Raw genomic sequence first — 23411 nt, forward strand, 5'->3', positions numbered from 1 at the left:
AGCGTACAGACACTCTTTACTCTGTGTGTGTGTGTGTGTGTGTGTGTGTGTGTGTGTGTGTGTGTGTGTGTGTGTGTGTGTGTGTGGAGAGGCCCTTGATGAGGAGAGCAGGCTGAGTCTCCTGGTCTCTTACTCATCTACCACAAAGGAACAGAGGATAGGAACTGGTCAAACACATTGGTTTTCCAGCCACTGCTAATGATTTTTGTCCCTCACACACACCTTCAACTGTACTCAGCCCAATGAATATAAACTTAAACCCCTTTTAAAGATTAGACACAATAATAAATGCTCTGCAGTCAATATAAATTGAATTTCTTCCACAAGAAAAACAAAGAGTTTTGGCGAAATTGTCATTTTTCCAACAGGCAAATTTTTATGCGCAAGCTATATTCACACAGTTTGAGGGTCAATGGAAAAGTGACTAATGACAACTGCGATTCAGGATAGACTTATAAACAACTCCTTGGTAGCAAAGCAACTTCGACTTGGCATCAAAGCAGAATTGAAGGGATTAGCAGCAGCATGGCAAATAAACAGTGGACTCTGCCGCAGGTGAATGTTGTCTTATTTCTGTGGGCCAGTAGCGGTCAAATAGGTAATTATTGGCTGATACAAATGTATATCTGTTAAAATGTAGTTTATCTGCTGGGAGTAGATGTTTCCTGCTTCCCTCGACATTCAATCTTAATTTTTGCAGTGACTGAGTCAGGTTTCTACATCACACTCGTAAAACTCACATACTAGCCCGTGATTGTCTGTGATAAATCTTGGTGGTAGGTCTGCTGCTTAAATTCAGATTTCCGATAAGCTCAGAGAAACTCCTTTCAGCTGAAGAATGCCAGGAAATTCTCCAAGTGTCAAACTCTGCAGAGTGAAGATTACAGTGAATGAAAAATTGAAAAATGGTCATTTTTATGTGAAGGGGGGCATTAAATTCTTATCATTTCACTGCCATATTTGTTTCTGGTATAAATAATGCTGCGGTGGAGGCTGGTGACCTCTGTTCTGTCATGAGCACTACATCTGCTAAGTATTTTGTATCATTATTTTTGCTCAGATATGTTTTAAATAAAATATCTATTTCTGTCTTTGTCAACAGGTGCCATTCATGCTGATAAGGCGAAAGGTGTTTTTTTTTTTTTTTGTTCAGTGGACCAGTCTGCAGAGCTAACTAAATCATTACAGATAAGGTCACATCAAAAATGAGGCCAATTCAACATATAAAAGTGCAAAAAAAAAAAAAAAAAACCCAGAAGGACAGTATTCTAGGAAATCTCTGACTTTAACTGATTTCCTTGGTCTATATAACATACTTAATAGTCAGCCAAGCCCCAGAGGACACGCTCACTCCCCCCTCCCTTTTACCCACATCCACACTCAATGACTACGGCGCATGTGGAGTGTATTAACATACTGGAACTGAATCAGGAAAGTTCTGACTTTAATGAGAGATACATGAAACAGCTGCTTTACACAATTAAAGTTCTGCCTCAATATGAAACCAGAAGTATTTCCTAAACATTTATGAGTATATGCTTATTTTTGTAGTATGCTGTTGCTGTTAAAAATTGCATATGATAGTATTATTTTAACACCATGCTGTTGAGACAAACCCTGTATATACTGTACACCACTGTTCACTGTGTATACTTTTTTTTTTTTTTTTAAATATTGCTACATAAAGCTGTTGAGGCTCATAACTTTAATTAATAATGTCATTCATAAGAGTATAGTACATTTCCAATGCAAACAAGTGGTGCCAGGCAAAACAAACCCCACCCCTCGCATGTATTTTGCCCATTATAAGTAAATGGGAAGATTGTAAAAAATAATAAAAAATGTTAACTTTGACCCACTTTTCCCAAAATGTAATGACATCTAGTCTGGGTCACTGGCAATCTATAAACCCAATTTGGTATGAATTAAACCAATAATTTTGCTGCTTAAGTGTTAACAAACAAACAAACAAACCGAACCAAAAACAATACCCCTTTTGGGCGGGGGGGGGACAGGTTAAATATTAACCAAATAGTAGTTTAGTTAATTTGTAAAGGATAACAGCTAGCATAAACTATTACAAAAGAAACCTGTTCTGCCCATGTTACCATTTACTGTTTTACCAGAGTGGTGTGTAAACTATGGAGGTCAAAGGTTAATATTTATACTGACCATACCAGTGAAACTAGGGGAGGAATTAGACTATTGCCCTCTAACCTTAATATGTTATCATTTAAAAGCTATATTCAGTCATTAAGAAAAACTATCATAACAGTAAAATTACACTACAGTTTACAGCTTTACTTCTATTTTTTACAGCACCTTAAAAACTTCTAACTCTCTTTAACCTTGCATTCCTCCCTGTCCATCTTAATTAGCAGCTCCTCTGTTTTTTCTCATCGCTTGCCATTTTCTTCAAATCAAATGTTCCTGATCGAAATCTGCAAAGACTGAACTTTTCTGTACATTCCCTGGAGCGTGCAAGCGATGAAGCCATTAAAACGTCTGAAACAGACGGAGCTGATGTGCTGTAATTATGGTCCATTGTTGCGGCTGTTATGGCATTATATGCAGGCACTTGCGAGTGCCACCTCTGCTGGAAGCCACAGAACGCTTTTCTTTCAGGATCAGTGGGCGTGTCCTTGCTGGGGTTTAGGTGGGCACCGGAGCATGTCTAAAACCTCACGAGTATTTGGCCTGACCCCTCTCTCGCTACCCCTCCCCTGTTTCTGCACTGCGATCCACACACTGCCAAGGTCAGTGGATTAGCATGCATGAGAGAGAGCACACAATATTCACCAAATGTAAACCAAACGTAAATGGGAGAGGACAGTGTGTACACTGCGCATACACAGCATGCTCAGGAACTGCTATCCTGAATAAAGCAGCAATCACATTTAGTTTTTGTTACTAAAAGCTTGCATCAGAGTGCTGAGACTGACAATATTCCTGAGTGCTTTCTTTGTCACATAAACACATTGCATAAAAAGATAATTTAGTTTGAGGATACCTACTTGTGATCCATTAAAGCAAAATAAAATTTAACAGTAATTGTATACGACCATGCTTTCCTTCTCACACTTTACTATATTTTCCTTTCATGTATGAAGAAAGTGACGGGTCATGACTCAGAGGTGGGTTACGGAATGTTTTATATGGGTCGCTAAATAAATTTGCATTTCAAAAAAGTTTCAGTGGAAAAAATGAGAAAATGTTAACTTCACATAACTGCACTTAGTTACTCACTTTCCAAGTATTTCAAATGCGTACTTTACTACAAGACAGTCTGCTAGCTCACATTACATATAATATGCGTTTCGTCTCATTACAAAGTATTAAACATGCGTACATGTTTTCAATAGCACAAGTATAAATGTTGACAAGAAGATGAGATTTATCAGATGAGATTTATCTTGTACATTTGTCCATGAAATTACTGGTTTATCTGATCAGGAATGTTCATTTATGCACAGCTTGATCTTGTCAGAGCTACAGATAAGGACTATTGTGAATTGGATGGCACAGGCTTGTCATTTTTAAAAGGGAAAAATCATTTTGAAACATTGATTTAGAGGATGCATATTCAAAAGGGATAAAGGAATGAGAAAAACATAACACATAAGACCATCATAATAATTGCTAATTGAAGAAAGACAGTTTATCAAGTTGAGAGTTGAGGAAAAGGCGTCAGTAATAACATGGTGACATACAATACAGTTCATGAACTAAAATGAAATTAAATGAGTCAGTCAAATGTCGTAACTTGCTTTTTAATGTAAACTATGCTTATTAACATTACAACTTGAATTACTCCATTTTGTTCCAACTGAAAGACAAAAACAATGAAGAAAAATAAACCATCCCATCAGTGCATCTCCGGAGAAAGACGGTAACATCCTGCCTGAGAGGTTTCTGATAACTAACAGAGATACGTACAGCACGCCTGACTGATGCATACTGCTTCAAGTCCCATGATCCTTTGTGCTCCCTCCCCGCCTGCACAAGAGCCATAATGAAAAACAGACGAGCTCTCCCACTGCAGAAACCACAAAACCCTCCACTCACTACACATGAGAGATTAGCCTGCTCATTAGGAGAGAGGGAAGGAACAAGAGGAGAAGTAGGGAAGGACAAAAAAGGGACGCCTTTCCAGGAAAAAAGGCCATGTGGAGCAAAAGGTCCTCTCTTTAGAAAGCAGCCTAGGTCTCCCTTTTTTTAACCGACCATACAAACTAAAACAAAGCTTTAAAGAGGCAACCTGCTTTACATGTTTCGTATCAATGGAACGGGCTGAGACGAGTTTATATACAGAACATTTAACATGTCAGTGATGCCTGCAGATCCTGTTTATTGAAAGGATCACTCTGTAATGAAAAAGGGTTACAATCAGAGACACTGACATTTAGATACGATTTTTTTTACACTGTATTATCTGTAAAAAAAAAAAAAAAACATACCGTCTGATGCTACCACTTAAGTTCTACCGCTGAAAGAGTCTAACAACTGAACTCTAAATACATGAAATTTTGATTAGGAACATTGAATAGAGTTAAGTACAAGCCCTGGGAAACAGTTCTGGGCCAATTCTACCCATTTAGGTCTTTGAAAACACAAGGTGAATGGCTCAAGCATGGGAGGACTGTTCCATGGTATGAGTGATACGAATTACAGCATGACACGTACTGCGTTGGCTGAGTAATGAGGAAAACAAGCCTGCTGTTTTCAGTGGGAGGAACTGCAGTTTGAGACAGGTAGTGTTTACAGGTGCCAACAAACCCCCGACATCCCAAAAAGCCTGTACTTTAGTTACTGCTGGGTTGATACATTTGCCTGTATAATCACGCATAAAAGTAGAAAAAAACAAAAACAAAACGGCATTAGTTCATTTAGAACCTTATATTTCCTGCAACTTTTTGTCACACATTTCTGAAAAACAATTTCTCCCTGTGAGCTGAAGCCAAACAACTTCCTTTCAATTCATCCTCATTTGTCATAAGCTCCCATAATGCATCAGTCAATTAGCAAAAAGCTGTCAGCTGAGTAAATTGACAACAACAGCGTAGTGTTTTTAAATAATGAAAGCTTAATCCACAGTTATCATAATAATAAGAAGTGCTGCAGTGTGTGTGTGTCTGTGTGTGGAGTAATTGCATACTATGAAACCAAGTGCAAAAAGGTGTTCACTTAAATGAATAGAGAGACATTTAGTTTATATTTGTGTGTGAAAGTGTTGCACTCAGTTGAACACCACCAAAAGGTCAAGTAGAAGCAAAAAAGGTAGAAAGGGCCAAGTGTTTTTGAGACTGTGCCTTGCAGAACAGTTACAGCTCCAAATTGTGGTTCTTTAATTGCTGTTCACACTAAGGCTGCACGATTAATCGACTTTAAATCAAAATCGGATTACTTAATTTAAGACGATGTCTAAAAAAAGGGTAATTATCAAATCAAATTTCATCTCTTGCGTCTCCGGGCCATGCGCCTCCTGCCTACCCGTAGGCTCCTCCTCCTGGCTACCATAAGCTCCTCCTCTTAACTGTGAGAGTGGTCTCCACAGCCTTTGGTCTCCACACACCAGTACAAAAATGCCATATGTTAAGGATTTTGAGAAGTTCATAGCTAAAAATAGCAAGAGCAAGTCGGTTATGTGGAATTGGTATGGCTTCAAAGTTTCTGATGAAGACCAAACCATTCCTCACCGCAAACTCAGCCTGAAGGCGGTATCTGTCAAAGACAGCAGCACAACCAACTTATTTCAGCACCTTAGACTTCATCACACACAAGAGTGGGAGCAGTGCGTTGTGGGCTACACACAAAAATGATATGCTGACTAAAACGCCACCACCAGCCCGAATCAAAATCGAAAATTGCGTTTTTAGAGAAAAAAAAAAAAAAAAAAATCAGGATTTTTGGCGAAAATTGCGCAGCCCTAGTTCACACTGAGGAATCACATTGTGTATCATGCATGTTCTGAAGTGCCCCGCTGTCAAAGTTTGCCACAAAGGAAAAAAAAAGGATTCTGTGTATATTAAAATTAATCTCATAAGTATCCCCAGGGGATGGAATTCTAATTGTACATGTTTATGAGAAGTTTGAGACGTGGGTGTCTGTTGGCAGGTGGACCTGCAGGCACTTGTGCACCTACTTGTTTCTGTGAATAAACAACTGCAACGGCTGCATCCATGAGGTTACTTCCACGGTGTTTCTGCTTGTGCTCACTTACATGATCTGACGGTTTTGCACAAATGTGACATCTCTTTTTGCAACAGTGACAGTAACAGTGTGCACAAGTCATGTGGTGGGCAACAAACATGTAGAAACCACACACTCATCATTACTTTCTTTTATTTCTTTGTCAATTATACTTCCTTTCAGCCTCAGTTCTTTTGGAGAAGTTTCAAGTTCAGGCTACTTTCAGAATATTTGGTTGTGTTGAGTGAGTTTAAGTGTATGTGTTGTTAGATTGAAAAAGATTCTGTCACAATTTCTTTGTGTTTTCTTCAGCTGCAGTGCGGTGAACTCACTGAGCCACCAAATACTCAAGATCAAAATTCATCACAGTAATTATATCATATTTGTTTATATTTTATCTATCTCTTATTTTTCATTTCTGTTTATGTCTTAGTCTGTTGTTTATGGGTTTGGAAGCACATGAATGATGAATACTCATCTGTATTGGTGTTGAAATCTTAGTGCATGTTATGATTGTACCCGAGATTAAATAAAATATAAATCAGAAAAAAATGTACATCTTTCTCTTCAATTCACTGGCTTCCATTGTACATCAATTATTAAATGAAACCATAAACAGACATCATGTATACTGTATGACAGTAAGCTGCATGTAACATTGTTATTTTTCTTTATTTCCCCAACTTTTTACTTAAAAAGTTCTCAAATCCCTACCAATACCGTTAACGGCACTCTAAATAGTGTAATGACATACCATGCCATAAAAACAAAAACTTACTTTAAAAATGGAAGAAAAGTTAGATGAAGTTGCCATTTTAGTGGCATTGTAACCTTGTGTAAGTGCAAGAAGCAATGGATGCAAAAAACCTAAAATCAGATCTGAGCAAATCAGAATTAAACTTTTAAACACGTGGTGTCAGGCACAACAAGCCCCGCCCTCATCGATCCAGCTGATGTCATCATGTATATGCGTGTGCTGATGTCAGCATATGTGTGCCTCTACATATGTGCCAAATTTGAAGTAAACTGAAACAAAATTAATGTTTTTATAGACATTTGAAACTCCACCCATTATAAGTAAATGGGGAAAAAAAGAAATTAAGAAATTCGTAAAAAATTCAAACTTTGATCTACTTTTCCCAAAATGTAATGATGTCCATTCTGGGTCACTGGCAATCTATAAACCCAATTTGTTATGAATTCAACCAATAGTTTTGCTACTACAGACATTTGAAATTTTGCCCATTATAAGTAAATGGGGGGAAAAAGATTTTAAAAATTCATAAAAATGTTTTAACTTTGACCTACTGTTCCAAAATGTAATCAGATCTATTCTGGGCCACTGGCAATCTATAAACCCAATCTGGTATGAATTCAATCAATAGTTTTGCTGCTAGAGTGTCAAAAAACAAACAAACTGAACCAAAAACAATACCCTTTGCCTCTCCTTGGGGGGTGGGCTAAAGACAGAAGAAAAGTTAGATGAAGTTGCAATTTTAGTGGCACTGTAACCTTGTAAGTGCAAGAAAACCTAAAATCAAATCTGACCAATAAGTCAGAATAAAACTTAAAAAAAAATGAATCCGGTTCATTTTTACTCACTGTATGGGAAACTGATGCGCGGTGTGACGTCATCCTCAGTGGCCTTCACCGAGTGGAGGCAGCAGCCGGCCAATAACAGTGCAGTGGCCAGAAGACAGTGGACGGCTGCAGGTAGTGTCCACATGGTTGCCTGATCCACTCACACAAACATACACAAATGTACCGATTATTTTAAGATTCCTTGGAATTCATTAAGCTCCTCTTGACTCCACAGAGCTTTACTTTCTCCCTCCCATCTTCCTGCAGGCTGAAGGGGGAGTGAACGTGTCCTTGACTTGATACTTGTACTCCCAGTGGTCCTTACACACAGTTAGAAGACTCTCAGCACAGAGAAGAGGAATCCTCTCTGGATTAAAGGCTGTGTTTTTTCATCTACTCCTAGCGTTCGTCGATGGATCAACACAAAGCTCCGACCAGTGGCCATTTAGTAGAAGTCATTCTGGATCTGTGAAGAGAAGACAGAGAAATGATGTCTCTGATTTCTGATCCAAAAACATGTTTAAAAAAAGATTAAACACAAGCCAGAACAACAGATCCACATCCAACACTGTGATGCTAACCAGCAAATATGAGAGCAAAGGACTGATACATTCGACTGCAGTTCATTGTGGAAAGTGGCATGTAAACAATTAATCATTTCAGAGTTCAGGTTTGAGTGATATCACCCAAAAATGATCCAGCTAATTTTTCTATCACAAGACTTGAAAAATCAACTGTCGCATGGATGGCTGCAGCTAAAAACAAATATTTATGCCCCTACTGTTACTCTTTCACCACGTTGCTGAAAGACAACAAATCATTCAGACCACCAACCAGCACATACGCATCATGTGGCAGCTTGAGGTATTTTACAAACGTTTGAGTTCAAGTGGAAGTCCAATTTGCTGTTTGCACCACAGCCCGCAAAGTTTCTCTGCAAGATAAAATGCCAGTTGGATTTTTTAAACCCCTGTATTTAATTACTCTGTCATCTGAGAGATCCCCAAGAGGATAATATCAGAGCTTGGCTCTAATTTTCTGGCTATAAATGATAGAAGAGCAACTCCCAAGACAGCTCTGTAATTTGTCTCAAAGAGGGCAATGAACACATCTGCTCTTTGACTTTTATTGGCCTCAGAGTGTGTGCAGATAAAGCAGCTGCTATATCGATATAGACTGAGATTTATTTTTTTATTTAGTAGTGTCAGGTTTCTAGGAAAACACTTAAAACATATACTTAGCACATCTGTTTCATTTACGTTTCCTAAAATAAATTATAATGTTTTTCCTCTAAGCAACATCATAATTAGCCCAAACTAAACACTCGGAGCATGATCTGTTACTTGATGTGACCGAGTTCAATGAACGTAACAAAACCAGCTCAATGCGTCTGACGGTGCCATTTTCCTCCCTTTAAGCTCCCACAGAGGTGGTGACGTTTACAAAGTAAATACCGGAAAGCACATGACATCTCTGCTTGAGTAACTTGCATCATTGTAGCAACTCCCTGAAGACGTCATTGAAATATTTATGGCAGCTAAATAAAATCCAGCCTATGAGGTGGGGTCAGCAGCCTCTGGACATCCGGTGAGTCAGAGTCCTGCTGGGGATTCACTGGAAATGCAACGACCCCAGTGGACAGCTGACTAAACTGGATGAAGGTGCATTGTCTCTTAAGCATCCTGATGGCCATGAAAACAGAAGAGTTGGCTGACAAACTTGCAGACTGGCACAAAAAGTATGTAACTGAATCACGAGCTGCCCACTCTGCAAAAATCACTGGATACAGACATATCTGTAGATGAGAGGTAGATTTTTTCAAAGGTCATGTGTTTTACTTTTTCTGTGACAGTAAAAATAACTGCAAAAACCATCCACGACTTGCAATCCTGTATCTAGCTGTAGTTTGAGCTCATCCTGCTATAAAATTAATGCATGTCAGAGATTGTGGAAAATAACAAATTACACTTTCCACTGCATTGTAGCAACTCAAACATGCTTTAGGAGTCTGAACAATAGAACAATCTCATAACAGAAATGAAAAAAACTCCAAGGCACCATATGTAGGTAGAAAATCTGGTAAATTCAGCAAACTAGAAGGAAAATGTTTGTGTAGCGTTCTTTTACAGATGCTTGTGTCCTGATGATGTTTGTGCCTCAGTTTTACAAAGGGACAAGGAATTCCTGATGCATTCAGTGAATGTAATGTTGTATTTAACACACCTCATAAATTTAGGAATCTATACTGATGTGGTCACAAATGTTGTTTTTCTTATTTTTAATACATAGTGGTCCATCTGTGATTACAATGAGTATAAAAGAGTTAACCAATGAACTTCCTTTCTTCAAGATTCAAATTCTAGTATTATGACATTATATAGCATTTAATAATAAATACTGATATTGTTAAACATGGGAAACATATTTTGATCATATTTTCTGTGTGTCAGATGTCTGCACCACTTCCTTGATGTTACCATATACGCTCCATATAAAAAAGTAGATTTAATTTGAGCCTGTAACATACGGTAGAAGACTTTTCACTTAGTAACAGACACAACACACATCTCTCTAGTTTTACTGAACGAAACACTGGCCACTTCATCGTTCCCTCATCTCAGCATCAGGTCCCCTGGGTCTGGAACAGTGATCCGCTACATCTGTACCACTCCTCACTTCAGTACCAGCGTTAGTTCCTAAAATGCTCCACTGAGTGACTTCAGCCTCAAACATTCACTCATGATCCTGCGACATCTCTCTCCTCTGCTGGTGCTCCTCCTGCTGAGACTGAAACAACAAGCATGGCTTCCCTGTGTGTCGCACACCCCAGGTCTCCATGTTCCCAGGGCATATTCTTACGTAACTCCAGAGTTCTTTTAAATTTTAATGAAAAGAGAGGAGGGCTGTATTTAGGAAGCCTTCCTGGCTGTGTCAGAAAAAACTTTCACCATTTTTCTTACATAGTATTTTGCTTGTTGTTTTGCTTAATTCATGTCTTTCTTGTGTAGCTGTCCTTGTTTTAAAAAAGGTAAACATATGCCCCTAAATATACAGTACTGTGCAAAACTCAGTGCACCATTTGGTATGTTGTTTTGAAAAAGTTAATGCAGGCATTTCGCAATCTCAAATGATACAAAAAGAAAAATACACTTAAAAAAGTATGAATAATATTGAAGCTATACTGGATTATCTGGACAGAGAAAAGAATAAAAGACGGCCCAAGTGTAAAGTAAAGACTGAAACTTCCACTAAGATCCACTAAATAGTTTTACCTCTAGAAACCACTTAGTCCTGCTTTTCTATGTTTAATACACCACCCATAGAGAAATACAGATGCATGTTCATTACAACCCCGCATAAATAACAAAGCTAAAGGCAGCCAAAGCCTTTTGCATTATACTGAGTAGACATAATTCAAGGCAGTAGCACTAGCATTTCCTCCATTTAACCATATTTTTCTACATATTGTGGAAATAATTCTTAGATATTGTCTGAGTGGGTTCTTTGAGACAATATCTTAAGAGTACTATTAGAAAGTGGACTGTTCTTATTCTGGTAGAGGATAATTTTGCTCATTTTAAGTAATCTCTCACTCCTTTTACTGCATTTGAAAGCAGAGGTTTTACACTTTATCATCTAAAATCCCAGTGTTTCATACAGAACAATTAAGCATCAGCCAATAGAAATACAGAAATATTCTAAAAATGACACAGCATTTGACCATTAGTGGATCAAACCAAGTGATCTTATTGAAAGCAATCGTTATAGGGCTTATAAGATTATGGTTCTAGTCTACTGAAGCTGTTAAGACGACCGGCGACCCACAATGCTCGATGCCACAGGACCCATCTGCTCGTCTAGGAGTGGGTGTGCTGCTCCTTGTATCTATGAAGGGTGAATCTGGTGCCATATTGCTTAAGGCTACAGATTCATTAACCTTCTGAACCTCCCTCGAGGTTCCCTATTAATACCTGCATCTGTTGAGAGAACGTATGCGACAGACACACTGGGCCATACACCCAGTCGGGTCACAGCAAGTTCATGGGCTAGAGAACAGTATGAATGTTAACTATTCAGCTAGCATTGTGCAAATGACTGTTGGGCACTTTGAGCTTGGCGACCGGCTCCCAATAACTCATCTCTGCAAAGTGACTTGTTTCTCATTTAGACTTTGGCATGGACGGAGGCACTTATGGAGATAATCAGCTGCCGGGCAGGACCCTGTGATGAGAGCGCTATCACAGAGCTCGACATGAGGCTAGATTAGGCTGCTGTCCAATCCATTAACAGTATCATGAGTACATCTAAGTCAAAAGTGAAAGCGAACTATAAAAGCATTTGCATCTAATTGAGCTGCTTCAATCAAAATGTAAACTTCAGCCTGTTTTTGCCAGGTTTAAAGGTGACTTTTTAAGACTGCGGCCAGAAATAATTCAATAGCTGCTCCAAAATAACACACATCAAGGGTTTAATTGTCTTCTGGGGTCAAAAGGTTGTTCCTGTTGACCCCCCTCCCCATCCCCATGTCCAACCCTAAAAACAACATTGCCCTCGAGGTTCTGATTACTATTCAGCAAGATTTATGAAGCCATTTTTCCAGGCAGAAAAGGCCTCAGCAGGTGACTGAAAAGGCACAGACTCCTGGCTGTTTCGCTCATTATAACTCACACTTATAGCAGACAGCTTATGTGAGCGCACAGTTCATGACTGGTTCACATTCAATGGGAGAGGTTGAGAATCCCTGTCCTTTTACCTTTTCAGATTAATTGTCTTACTAATAATGTTTTAAAAGCAACAATGTGTGAGAGATAATGAGATGGAAATTAGCTCAGAAATGACTTCCTTGAGGTTTAGCATGGAAAGAATGGTTACCATGGCAGTTTGTGTGAAAATATACGTATGTCGGGTAATCTGTTATGCATGAGTCATGTTAAAAAGGAATGGTCTGACGGAGGTTGACAGACGAAGCAATGAGTAAAGATTCAATCATGGATGAAAGACGCTGCCATGGTTACTAGGTATCATTTCAGCATTAACCTGCATCATCTTCACAATGAAAAGCTTATGTCAAAAGTCGGTACATTCATGAAAAATACAAAAATATAAGATTTGCATGTGTTTGTGAAGCTTATGTGTGGAGATATAGGTTGTGTCATTTGCTGCTACCTTGATAACTCCATTTCTAAGCCAATTATTGATTTAGTTCCCTACATCAGTGATAACAGCCTGTGTAATGATTTCTATTTAGAAGAGTTGGTGAAAATCTTTACTCCAATACCGCTCTTCTACAGTCGAGAAGCTCTGATCTATTCGGTCAAAAGTTGGTGATAATGACTATTAAACCTCTAAAATGAGAATAGTACCATGGGAGGAAATAGCAGCTTAAAAGATAAAAATCATCCCTACCTAGATTTATTACACTTAGTTGGATGCTCACTACAACTGCATTCATTTCAGATATGATTATGTTTTCAGTGTCAGAGTAATTATTACTATAAAGGATGATAAAAATCCAATGTTTGTCAACCTTGACTCTACAATTAGGTGTGGAAATGAGAGACCATCTCCACTCTTCATTAGCACTGAGCCAGTGATGTAGAGAGATCTGGCAACACTGCCCATCATTCTGGAATAGGGGTAAAGGTTGTCCTGGTTATTTGGCTGGTTTTTGGACGGTGCTGAGCACAAGATGCTGCAACAGCCCATTTGCAAAATAGTGTCAGGAGAGGAGCTGTTTTGTTGTAACGTGCACATGAGGGAACACGTCATGGTTTAAAAATGACTTAATCCCTACAAAACAAAACAGCTGAGAACAAAGTGTGTATTTGTTCAAACTTGGCATTTTCAGTGTGTAGTTGCAGTTTGGAGGTAGCTGTTGATAACAATCCTGCTGCATGACAGAAATATTCACCAATAATGATGCAGATTAGTTAAGTTTAGATTAATTTATTTACACATTATACACAATAACATGACTTTTATGTGATTATGTCGGCATATTGTGGTGGAGAAGTTAAAAGCCAAAAATGACTTGTGCAAATACCTCCCCTTAAAAAAATTCATCATAAAAATCACATAGATTGATCCAAATACAGGCATCAATATAACATAAGAAAGAAAAAGAAGAAAAATATGCAACTTACATAGATGGGATATTATGCTTAAAAGTTCAGATACAAGTAAAATATGAGACACTATTAATTTTCAATAATAAGAGTCAATTTCAGATGTTTTTAAGCAATGATATTGATTGAAAAAGCACATCCAGTGCACCAGAATACTCTAGCAACACTATACAAGTGCAGCTACTGTTATCATAGAAATGCATTCTGCAAACAGCAACAAATGACCAACTCCCACTAGAATACAGATTACCTTCATGTAGGCATAAAGGTTCAGCACGTTCGACGAGTCGAACATGCTGAACCTTTAATATAAGCTTTTATCACATAAACAATCTAATCTTCTTGATGTAACACACTTGACCTCATTTAAAAAAAAACATGATGGAGAACACAAACAAGTACTTTCTGTGCTTATGAACTAAGTGCAGCTGTTTTAATAAAATATTTGAGGCCCAGCTTTATGTACTTCGTGTGAACGTTGGGGCACACCACCTCCTCTCATCCAAACACACTTGGGAATGGGTCTGGGGGAGCACACAGGAGGGTTTGAGCTGAGCAGACTGCTCCTAGCACCGAGAATGCAGACTCCTAAATAAATCACAAGCGGGTTAAAAATAAACTGTAACCCCTTTCGCAGCAGTCGAGGCAGCAGCAATTGTTTCCTGAGCCGGCAGGGCTCATAGTAAATTCGTCATCACAGTGACTCGGCATGTTTACACAACGTCGACGCATGAATCAGCATGTCTGGAAGAGATTGCTGTGATACACGGTGCTGTAAATACTGACATACGCCTAATCTAGACAGGTTGTTTCAACCCACGTCATTGTATGGGTCTGATGTGATCACTTCTAATTGTGAAACCCAGCTTTACGTAGCACTGAACAACACTGTAATGGGTCTAAGTGATATTAAAAACAGGAACTCTGCTTTAAGATAAGGATAAAATCTTTAGTTCATCTATAGCTGTGCTAAAACGGGTCATTGCTTTATGAGGAATGTAGCAGCTTATGGGTAATATGACTATCAGAGAGAAATCCTCAGGATATCCTCCCACTGAACCCTTTTACTGGTTTTTAATATGGGCAACCTCATCATAACTCAAAACAACCTGCACACAATGCAGGCCCTACTAAAATGTTTCCATGTATAGACATTGCTTTGTTTTTGTTTCTAAGAGGGAATTCCTGTGGAGCAGGAAATTAAATTCTGATTAAATGTAAACAGCAGAAATAAAGGAATGAATAGGATACCAACTATTAGACTTAAAGAAGAAAAATGAGCCACATTTACTTTTTTCCCCTTAAGTTACACTTTAGATGGAAAAAACAAACACAGACACATATAATACAACCAGTGAGAGAGGAAAAAAACCAGCCATACTCTGTCTGCAATATCATTTCTACCCTGCAGGTAACAATATTTTTTCTTGGCTTTGAAACAAACCAAATCTCAGTCTCTGTACACAGCAGAACAGATTTTAACCCAGGATAAAATAAAAACCTTTATGCATGCTCCAAAGTTTGGGTCTATAATGTGAAACAGCTGTTCACTGAAGATTCGGGATCTTAATGCCTGAAGGCAAACTTCCTCTGATAGAGACAAATTTGTACAAAAGCCACAAAAAGGATACGACTGCGACTCAGTATTCACACATCCCTCTCCATTTCCTCTATGCTAATGTGTCTCTCTTAATGGTAGTAAGTTGCTGATGAAGTGAAGTTGCAACAATTAATCTGGCACTTTTCCAGAACTAAGGCTGCAACAAACGATTACATTCATTGTCGACTATTTTCTCAATTACCCACTTAGTTTGTTCTATAAAATGTGAGAAAATGTGAAATATGCCATGTTTGTCTACAGCCCACAGATACGTTTTGTCTCCTCAGATCTAGTTCAAACTATATTTTCTCCTCTTGATGGTGAGAATAAACATGAGGAAGCCAAATAAGAACTCAGATTTAACTTACTTTGTAGATTTTGATTTAATGTTGTGAAAGACAGCACAAAATTATCTGCAAAAACTTACCACAATGATGCATGCTGATCGGAAATTTGTTTTGTGTCTCACATCTTCTATTCATTTGATTCTGCAATAACTGAACAGAAAATGGTGCAATTATCAGGTGAAAAGCTACAGATTTCTGAGCTGGAATAAGACTAAATCATTCATAAAAATCACTGCAGCTCCTGCCAAAACATTACCACAAGCGAAATTAAAGAACCAAGAGTTTGTGAGTAAATGGGTTTATTATTACGGTTGGGCCAAGATAAAAAAAAAACAAGTGGTTCCAGGCACAATAAACCCCGCCCCTCGCACGTATTGTAGCTTATTTTGGCATCAATCCAGCTGATGTCATCATGTCTATGTGTGTGCTGATGTCATCATATAAATTGCCTCCATATATGTGCCAAGTTTGAAGTAAATTGAAACAAAATCGATGTTTTTATAGACATTTGAAATTTTGCCCATCATAAGTAAATGGGAGAGGAAAAAAAAGATTTTAAAAATTTATAAAAATTTGAACTTTGACCTACTTTTCCCAAAATGTAACCACATCTATTCTGAATCACAGGCAATCTATAAACACAATTTGGTATGAATTCAACCAATAGTTTTGCTGCTAGAGCGTTAAAAAACAAAGAAACAAACCGAACTGAGTAATACAGAAATTTGAAGCCTGTTTGACGATGCGGAACCAAACCAGTATACTGGATTTTTACCAGTAGGTGTCACACTTCCACTCACCAGAAGAGGAGAAATGTGACGTGAAATGTGAAGTGCAGTAAGTAATGACTCCAGTCCACTTGGTGGCAGCGATACACCTCTAAGCTGTTTTACACACCACCAATAAACACTAAATAATGTCAAATAAGTAGCACCGTGTTCAGTGCTGTCAACATGGGACCGGTACCGTGAGACTAAAGCAACATCGCAAACAGGTCTACCATCACCACTTTCCTGCTGTGTTAACACGTTGCATCATCTACATTTTTCTCACTTCTTTCGTCAGCTTCAAAATCGACTACGCTGCAGTTTTAGTTTCTCATTTCACCCCAAAAAGGACATGACCTTTCTGGTAAACAAACACAACATGTACCATCGACGCTCTGCTAAAATGTGATCCTCCTTTGTGTTACCAGCCTTAACTCTGCAGGTAAGATATTAGTAGGTTTATATAATACATAACAGTACAATATAATGTCTATTGTGTTGTTGTGTTTCTTATTAGTGATGCAACACCCCGTCACTATCAGCGCTTTTAATTCAACACAACCTGTCATTCTGGTCAATGTCAGTTCAGCAGGTATGGAAAAAAAAAAAAATCAAACCAACTCGGTCCATATCTATTCATATGTATTTACCTGTAACTTTCTGTTCTGTCTCATTTCTCTTCTTTGTGAAACACTAAGAAACTCAGTGTCTTTCTGTGCGAATGAGTGCAATGACATTGGTTGAGAATTGCACAGACACAGCTTTTTCTGTCATCCTTAGCCATTTTACAGTAATATGAAAGTCTCTGAATAGAAACTAGCAGTCTTTACTGCATTATTAATTCACAAGTGTGATTTCCCAGGGTGGTAATAGGAGGGCTCCGGATGTTCCTGCATGTATTATTAATTATTCATCAAATCATCTTTCCATTGATCAGTGAGTGTAATGCATCCTGCTGTAATATGTCACTGATGCTACGATGCTGCTGTCTGGTCTTCCGCTTTGATGGACAGTATGTTCAATAACGTTAAATAGATAAAAATAAATAAATTTTTTAAAAAAGCATCATTGGAAGTAATGTTTTATTCTGCTCACAAGTTAGTTATAAAAGTTCTTGTCAATGCACCTCCGTTTCCCATGATAATCGGGGACGAGGCTGAACACTGAATGTGGTCTAATTGGCTTTGCACAACATTAAGCTAAAAGACAGACTTCAGTTGTTTAACTATAGTACGTGTGCTGTGTCCATGATCACCGTACACACACATCATCGAGTCAAAAGTATGAGGTAAAGTGCAGTGACAGAGATTTAACATTCCTCTTGTTATCTGTAAGTCAGCAACAGGGCTCGTCTGTCTGTGACATCGATCTGAACGTGGTATATACGCAGCATTGAAACGGAAGAGCAAAGAGCATGATCTGACACCATTTTAAGGGTGATCCTAAGCTCGACTAGGCCCTAAGGAACATTCAGACTCCCCTTTTACATCAGTGTACATACTGCTCAGCTTTGCCATGAAGGAAAGGAGCAATTATCATTTCAAACGAGTGAGTGAAGCAGAACTGGCAGAGGAGATAAGTGCTTAAAGGAGAGCCGGGTCACCTTATTCCCTCTGATACAGAGTTGCCCTTGCCTCAAATTATTCAAGCCTGACGGGGAACAGTGGGAGATCGGTTCTTGAAAAACTCGCAAAGCGTCAATAATGAGCTGTGTGTGTCTGTCAGAACGCAGTACGATAGGAGGCATAATTTCCCACTTGATCACAGCTCTGTTACAGAAACTTACTGGAACCATAGTGGGGGTTTTTTTGGAGACGTACTGTACATGGAAAGCGTTGCATTTCCTAATTACAGCAGAAACTTACAGGGAATTAGACTGCATTGCCTTTTCCATTCGTTACCTGATTGTCCGTTTATTGTAATTAAATGCAACGGACCAGTGGGAGATCTTTGTAATGAGGGCCTAACATTTTTGCTTTAGGTAGGACCGTCACAAGATTAAGAGGAATCTCAATTTCCACTTGCTGCAGACTACGCTCCACAGTTTGACAGAATGCATTTTAATGACTGCCTCAAGACATCAGCAGTAAGTGTGGGAGTGAAAACAGTGGCATTTCATTTATGTGACTTTCTGGCCCAAATACAGTACATAGGGAACGCTGTGATTATCAAAGCTCTCCGTGTGCTGTGCTGAAGATGATGTCAGTCAAGTCTGTGAACAAACTCTGTGGCGTGACAAAGGAGAGTTGAAGATTTACAGTCATGTAATCGCACAATGGAGGCCTTTGTGAGGTCTGGACCATGCTGTGTTAGCATCACAGTTCATCTGCTAATTACACCATCAAATCCAAAGACTTGGCGATCCATAGTAGACTACTCACCTCATGACTTAAACATCAAATTGGGGGGGTACAATTAATCCCTGCAGTTAAACCGTTGTGAGGACTTATTTCTTTACATGATTTGACAGGCAGGGCAATGGGATTTAAAAGCGTATCAGATGACAATATTCTGTTTCTGACCCTCGCTTCACCCTGTCAGACCCACACTGCTATCACTACAGCGTGTTCAGGTACAAATGCATTGCATAATAAATGTCAATGATCATAACCACAAGCCTTGACCACAAAAGTGTTCATGTTACTCATCCCAAGAGGAAACATGACACAGTTTGTCGGAGTCATTTGTCAGGTTTGCCACTTCAAGGCAGTTGGGATGTTTACTCTCAGCAAACATGTGTTCTTCAAAGGGACAGCTGAAGCACTTCTGCTGTGTTTACTGTCAGGTAAGGGCTCCATCTTTGTCATAGCGAGGAGTCGTCGCCAATAAAGGAAGTAATAAGTCAACAGTGTACCCCCCCCCCCCACTGGCAACTGTCCCAAAGGTAAAAGCTGATACATGGGAATGATTAGGACTCGTATCTTGATAAATTTAATCACATTTGACTGTTAATCACGTAAAGAAATCTACAAATTAATTCAAGTGATAAGACTGAACCCATCATGAATCATTATGATGAATGGTTTTCCAATGAAGCAGCAGCAAAGAAATATTCAGCACTAGAACTGTCATTACAACGATATTTCATACGACATAAATGACTTCCTTCATCCTTTTTTATATTTCAACAAAGGAAGTGATGTTTACACCATCAACAATGAGGACAAACATTAAAGTCTGGAGTAAATTGACTTTTTTTTGTCAAACAAAGGGTGATTGGTTGAATTTTATTCAGTTATGTGCACTTTGAGTGACCTTGTAGTTGACTTTTTATTTAAAAGCCCAATAAATGCAAAATTAGGGAGAAACCAGGGCCAGCGAGGGAAGTACAATGCAACAGGTTTGTACAAAAAGGATTTAAAAAGATGAAATGTTTTGATATTTTAAATGGAAATACAACAGCGGTATAATCATAGTAAACAACTTCATTATTTGTGATTTAAAATCACACTTGCACCATTTTAAATACAAATACCCATTTGTTACTGAAGTGCAATCACTTTGAAGGGAGCTTTTTACATGTGTATCAGAGTCATGGCTTAGGAGGAAAAACAAACTCTAGACACAACCTACTGGTGTGGAGGTTGAAATAAGTGATGATCTCTGAACAAGGAAGGTATACGAGAGATTCCATCACATTGCATTACGGGAAATGTAGGCTCCAACATTTTTGGAGCTAAAAGTGCTCCTAGGAGTAAAGATAAATGTTGGCTTCTGATGTTTCAGTTCTGAGCTTACATCTCTTAAGTCCCTGGTTCTATGTTAAATAGCCTCCGTGGCCTTTACAGTAAGTACCTGATAACTTTTCTAATCTTCTTCTATGTAAAATCACTTTCTGCATAAGAAATTGTAAGTACTCTGATCATTTCCCTTTGTACCTGCTAAATGTCCAGATGCAGAGCATCCAAACCAAACACAATGAGGCACATCAATTCAACAGAACTAAGAGATATGGTTATCAACAGATCCACAAGAAAGAAAAAAAAAAAGAACATCGCAGGTAATCAAAGTCTGTTTTCCATTACAGATTACAGCGCTCTGAACTGTTTGCCTTTTTTTGCTACATTCCTTTCCAAACAAGAGGCGGAAATTGAGAAGACATTAATTTCTCTCTGGAGAGAAACATGTTACATAATATATTTCCATCCAAAAACAGGCACCTCTGTTAAGGCCTCATCTAAGTCGATGCAGAAGACACTTCTGACAAACTTGCCCATTTGTCAGACTGTCGCAGTAAATCCAACTGGCTGAAAGGGTCAACATGTCCAACCCAATCTGGTCTTGCAGCATGAATCCCAATTGGAGTACAACACAGGTAGGACTGTCGCTGCTCAGCTATATAAAGAACCCATTAACTGCCCCTACCACATTTAATGAACCAAACCTGAGCATTTGGAGAATGGAAAAGTCTTATCATGCTTGGAACAGGATGAGCAACAGGTAGAGGCTGAAAAACTGGCAAATGAAACACTCATCTGCATGGCCTTAAGGACCATCCCAGGCTTTCAAAGCTCTCCTTTGGCTCAGGATCTAAACCCTGCAGGGCCTGGACCGCCTTTATACAAGACCTAGAGGTCATTCTGAATATGAATGGTCTTGCAATTGGCACACAAAGCAACGCATAGACACAGCAGAGACGGCAAGTCCCGAGCACAGAACTTCAGCGAGATTTTAGTGAATGCAAATGTGAACGATTAAACTGTAACGCCTCAGTGTAAAGGCAAAGTGTGAGTTTTCACAGTTTAGGTTACATTTATGTACTAGCAGATTCCTCAAACTGACACGCCTTCTCTGCCAAATGTTCTGGCTGCAGGAAAACCTCAAGAGAAAACAAAAGCTCCATGGGATTTTTAACACTGAGATTGTTTTTATTTGGGGAGGACATCTTAACTGTTACTATTCCACCAATGAAGATGATAGGAGTGAAACCTTTTGGAGGTGGTCTCAGCTGATGAAGGCACACACTGTGGCTGGCCTGATGCCTGTCCTGGCTTTGGCCCAGTGAAATGACTATTTTCCCACATCTCAGTATTCAGCATGGGACACTGCACAGGGACTGAGCACACAAGTTCCCATCACACTGTACTGAGCAACACCAGTCCCTCTGGACACCATGGGATATCACTAACCTTTAGAGAGTTAAAAGCAGCAAAGTGTCTCCCCACTTCCTTTCCAACTCTTTACCACAACTTCTCCACATGCTGACCATTCCTCTGAAGTTGTTACAGTGGGTGGAGTGTTGGGTGGAGTCTGTCTGTTTGTTTTCAAGTGTTTGAATGTGTGTGTGATTGTGTGGGTGGGGGTCTGAGCGTGCATATGTATGTGTTTTTCAGAGAGTAAAGCAAAGGGAGGATGAGGTGGATACACGCAAGATGCTGCGGCTCTGTTTAGAGTAACAGTGCCAGAGACATACCGTTTCAGTGTTATTAGTGTTACTGATACAGTATCACACACTGGTGAGAGTGGAAGAGCAGCGGAGGCCCAAAGGGGAAAACACAGCTCCCATCAGTCATTTCCAGTCTGATTCCACCAAAGCACACCAACACAGTCTGAGCCCTCACACGCCTCATATCCTCCACATTCAGTCCATTATGAGCACTCCGGAGTCAAAAACACAGAAAGAAAGGGTCGAATCGTGCTGGTGTCACAGACATGTACAGTGATATGAGAGGTATGTCAACACATAGTACAACATGCCAGCAAAGATAAGAGGAGTGGTGCTATTCCAAACAGAATAACAGGAAAAAAGTGAGGTGTCATTAAGCTAAAGTAAAGTTGGACAGAATGATGAAAATGCTTCACATGGTGTTGACAGATAACCAGAGCTCAGCAACAGTAATTTCTGCCTGTGTTTCTGTAAAGCTGCAGAAATGTTTATGTTGTTTCTTTGGCTAAATGCAAAGAGCAGCTGTTTACCCACATGGAAGCAAAACAGAAAACAGAGGGAATGCACATTAGACTTTCTCTTACTGTGCTGCCTTCAAGTCAATGCTTCTCATTTTTAAAGTAATTGTAGATTCTGTTCACGATCCAGCCGGCAACGTGCACAAGGAAACAACATGCACATCCTTGATTAAAATTACATGAAAGCATCTCTGAGACAAGATATACAAAAGGGAAAAACACACAAAGTTAGGTTTTAGGGAGGAAATGCATCACCAATCTGAACACTTAGAAAACCTCCATTAACTGCTGATTAAAGACCCACTAATAAACTGTGCGGATTATTTTTATTTTTACATTTTCCCCTGGCTATGTAGGCGAAATATTATGACAAAGAGACGCATTCAGTTGATAAAACGTTTTTTTTTTTTTGTTTGTTTTTTGTTGTTGCGCCCCTGCTCCAAAGGTGTTTTACCTTAAACCAGACAAACAGAAGACGCACAAAAAGAGCTTACCATCAGCGAGCCAGGGAATAAAACAGCAGCGCAAAGAATCCAAAAATAAACTCTCCCATACACAGATTTCACAGTGTTAGGGAAAAATAGTGGGAAATGAACTGGAATAAGATTTAAATCCGTAAAGTGCGCCTAAGCTCGAGTCCGCTAACGTGTCCACGGAGCGAAGCCCATCCTGTGCGTGTCTGTGGACGAGCCTCCTCTACTACAAACTGCATTCAATGCTCCACTGAGTGGCCACTCCCACAGCACACACTGCCTGCAACACATTTGTCACTCATCTTTGCATGAAATTACTCCTGGAAAACCGAAGCAGGAAAATATTATCCAAGTTTCAATGTAGTTCAGTTTCCCCATGTCTACCATAGGGGGGAAAAAAAAAAATTAACCCTTAACCCTTTCAT

At 39.1% G+C, this 23411-nt stretch overlaps 1 protein-coding gene across 2 annotated transcripts in view; it reads right to left on the reverse strand.

Annotated features, from left to right (window-relative positions):
- Positions 1-23411, reverse strand: part of sema4bb (sema domain, immunoglobulin domain (Ig), transmembrane domain (TM) and short cytoplasmic domain, (semaphorin) 4Bb) — a 70748-nt gene that overhangs the window by 31418 nt on the left and 15919 nt on the right. The window contains exons 1-2 of one of the 2 annotated variants that reach the window (XM_030128256.1): positions 23008-23201; positions 7792-8236 (exon numbers count right to left, since the gene is read on the reverse strand). In XM_030128256.1, coding sequence (XP_029984116.1) covers positions 7792-7915 — 124 coding nt within the window. In that variant the 5' untranslated portion in view covers positions 7916-8236; positions 23008-23201. Of the gene's footprint in view, positions 1-7791; positions 8237-23007; positions 23202-23411 lie in introns of those variants that run through there. The other variant, XM_030128263.1, reaches the window with a different exon arrangement.

The sequence above is a fragment of the Sphaeramia orbicularis genome, chromosome 3, assembly GCF_902148855.1.
Source record: "Sphaeramia orbicularis chromosome 3, fSphaOr1.1, whole genome shotgun sequence".
NCBI lineage: Eukaryota > Metazoa > Chordata > Actinopteri > Kurtiformes > Apogonidae > Sphaeramia > Sphaeramia orbicularis.